General features: G+C 37.7%; 1 protein-coding gene across 1 annotated transcript in view; it reads right to left on the bottom strand.

The window, feature by feature from the left end:
* The window catches only part of SPICE1 (spindle and centriole associated protein 1), a 63,873-nt gene that overhangs the window by 36,739 nt on the left and 23,482 nt on the right, over positions 1 to 3,652 (bottom strand). Inside the window, exon 4 of the mRNA XM_019652226.1 lies at positions 1,727 to 1,910. Within this exon, the coding sequence (XP_019507771.1) occupies positions 1,727 to 1,910 (184 nt within the window). The remainder of the gene's footprint in view (positions 1 to 1,726; positions 1,911 to 3,652) is intronic.

Here is a 3,652-nt window from a genome sequence, read left to right as displayed (position 1 = left end):
GATTGAAGTTAATTTGTTACCAGAGAAAACAGAAAAAATAGACACAAAAACCAATGGAACAGAATCAAGGGCCAGAAAAAAAACCCTCGCATAAAGTGTCAACTAACATTTGACAAAGGAACCAAGGATACTCAATGGGGAAAGATAGTTTCTTCAATGAATAGTATTGGGATAACTGGATAAACAGGTGCAAAAGAATGAAACTGGACCCCTATCTTATACCACTCACAAAAATTAACTTGAAATGGATTAAAGACTTAAACATAAGACATGAAATGGTAAAATTCCTAGAAGAAAACATAAAAGTTCCTTGACATTAGTCTGGCAAAAATTTTTTGGATCTGACACCAAAAACATATACAACAAATGGAAAAATACATAAGTGGGACTACATCAAAGCTTCTGCACAGCAAAAAGAATAATCAACAAAATGAAAAGGCAACTTATGGGAGTTGTATTTGTAACTAATAAAAAATGGGAGAAAGTATTTGTAACTAATATATCTGAGAAGGGGTTAATATCCAAAATCTATAAATAACTCATAAAACTCAATAGCAAAAAAACCCCAAACAATCCGATTTTAAAAATGGGAGGAGGAACTGAAGACATTTTTCCAAAGAAGACACACAAATAGCCAATAGGCACATGAAAAGGTGCTCCATATCACTAATTATCAGGTGAATGTAAATCAAAACCACAATGAGATACCACTTCACACCCATTAGAATGGCCATCATCTAAAAAGTCAAAAGATAACAAGAGCTGGAGAAGATGTGGAGAAAAGGGAACTCTTTGTGCACTGTTGATGGGAACGTAAATTGGTGCAGCCACTATGGAAAACAGTACAGTGGTCCCTCAAAAAATTAAAACTACCATATGATCCAGAAATCCCACTTCTGGATATACATATCCAAAGGAAATGAAAACAGGACCTCAGAAAGATATCGGCATTCCCATGTTGATTGCAGCATTATTCACAATTGCCAAGATATGGAAACAAGTGTCAATGGACGAATAGATAAACAAGCTGTGAGGTAGATAGATATGATAGGTAGATAGGTAGGTAGGTAGATAGGTAGGTAGGTAGATAGACAGACAGACAGACAGACAGACAGACAGACAGACAGACAGATAGATAGATAGATAGATAGATAGATAGATAAATAGATAGATGATAGATACGTACATACACACACACTATGGAATATTATCCAGCCATGAGAAAAAGGAAATCCTACCATTTGTGACAATGTGGATGAACCTTGGGGGTATTATGTTTAAGTGAAATAAGTCAGGCAGAGAAAGAAAAATGCTGTATCACTTACATGTGGAATCTAAAAAAGCCAAACTCACAGAAACAAAGTTTGGGGGGGTGGGGTGGGTAGAGGAAATGGGGAGATGGTAAAAAGGTACAGACTTCTAGTAATAAAATGAATAACTTCATAACTTCTAGGGATCTAATGCACAGCACGGTGATTATAGCTAATAATATTGTATTATATACTTGAAAGTTGCTAAGTGAATAAATCTTAAATGTTCTCATGACAAAAAAATGATAATTATATGATGTGAAGGAAGTATTAGATAATGCTATGGTAAGTCATTTTGCATATATAAATGTATCAAATCAACAAGTTATGTACCTTAAACTTAGACAATATTACATATCAGTATCTCACTGGAAAAAAATGGGCATAGAAAAAAAAGGCAAGTGTTGTAGACATTTATGACATATGTACATACCTGTCTGTATTCGTGTGAGACTGAGAGTTTAGAGAGTTATCCAATTCATTCTCACTTGCTTCTGATAGGCTATTAATAGTTTCTTCTTCTTCCCCATCCTCTACTTCATTAAGAGCCTTTCTCAGCACAAAAATAAGAGTTACAACACAAGTTGGTTCTATATACACTCATCCATTCTTTCTGTCGTAAGAGAAGAGATGTCCCTCTTTCTAAGGCTAATCCCTCCACGTTTTATAGCACAACCCCTCTCACCTCCTCCACTCTATCAGTTGCCCCTTCTTTCTCCTGCATCTTCAACCTCTCGCTCTGTTATGGCTTCTGCTCATCCACATTTAGATGTGATTAAGTCCCTCCCATCTTATCCTGACCCTATACCCACCTCGACTTACTACTTCTCTTTCACCACCAAACTTCTAGAAAGAGTTGTCCCCCACTTCCCACTGCCCTGCCACTCGGCTCCTGCTCTATCACTCCACTCCAACTGCTCTCCTCAAGGTCAACGTCAACACACTTGTTCCTAAAGCAGATGGATATTTTCCAGTTTTTGCCTTCCCTTATTTCTCTGACTCATCAGATATTAATGACCACTCCCTCTTTCCCTTCAAAATCTTCTTGATATGGTCTTCCTTTTAAATTCCATCATACCGTATTTTCTTGGCTTTTCTTCTATTCTTCTGGCTGTTCCTTCCAAATCTTTAAATGATTCTTCTTTTTCTACCCTTCTCTTCTATCTGTTGTGACTCGAGGTCCTCCCTTTGGACCTCTTCCCCTCTCCTCTGACTCTCTGAATAATTGTATCTAATTCCACAACTGCAATTACAAGTCACATGCTATTAATTTCCAAATCTCTATCCTCACGCAGATCTTTCTTGTGCCCTAAACATTTATATCCAACTGCCTAAATGCCTAAAAGATATCCCTGGTAACACATCCTACACATATATACCCAACATGTCTAACACTGATCATCTTCCCAGGCCCCTCCTATCATTCTTCCAGAACCCTTGTTCCTGTCATATATGACCTAAGACCATAAACAGCATCACCATCTACTCAGATGCTCAAGCCAGCAACTGGGAATTATCTTTCTTTCTCGTCTATCACATCCAATCAGCCACCCAATCCTGTCAAGTCTACCCTTTTTTTATCTCTCAATCTGTCCCTCTTCCCCTCCACCTTCTTCCCTGCTGCCACTGCTTCGGGTCAGATCCTCACCACTTCTCACTAAGATTCCAACCTTTGTCCCTCCCCACTCCATCTTCCAGGTGACAGTCGAGTTCATCATGGCTCCGTTCTTAAATGCCTGTAGTGGCGCTGCTCTTCCTTTCTGGGTCCTTAGCCCTTCACGACCTAGCTCCTCCCAGGCCTTCTAACCTCAGCTCTTGCCACTTCCCAGCCCCACACAGGGACCGTGATTATCTGAAAGTTAACCTTTTAAAAAGCGACAAAACATAAATGGTGTTTGGATAGTGATATGGTTCACAGGTTTTGACTATGTAAAATATGTGTAACGTTCTACTTAATTGCCTTTGTCAGTTGGAAACAGTATGTTTAACAAGTCTTTAATTATTCTGGACTTTTTAATACCCTAGGATGATCCTTCTAATTGATGACTCTCCTTTTTTCAAAGAAGATAAAAATAAACTAGGAAATTGCATTAAACAGGTAGCGAGTCCTAATCATTTGTTAGAAATTTTATTTTAGTATTAAATTCTTCACGGGCTTTTAAAAAGTGTTTACTATCTCAAAATTCTAAACATTTTGGTTAATTAAGAGTTCCAGTTAGGTTAGGATACAGCTAGTTAATGTTTTACTACTATATTTCCCATGTAACTAGTCAATACATTCCAAGTTTCCTAAGTAGCTACTTTTTAAACATACTACTAATACATCGGAAGGGACTAACATT

The sequence above is a fragment of the Hipposideros armiger genome, unplaced genomic scaffold, assembly GCF_001890085.2.
Source record: "Hipposideros armiger isolate ML-2016 unplaced genomic scaffold, ASM189008v1 scaffold_176, whole genome shotgun sequence".
Classification (NCBI taxonomy): Eukaryota; Metazoa; Chordata; class Mammalia; order Chiroptera; family Hipposideridae; genus Hipposideros; species Hipposideros armiger.
The sequence above is the reverse complement of the archived record's forward strand: the minus strand, read 5'-3'. Positions and strand labels throughout refer to the sequence as shown.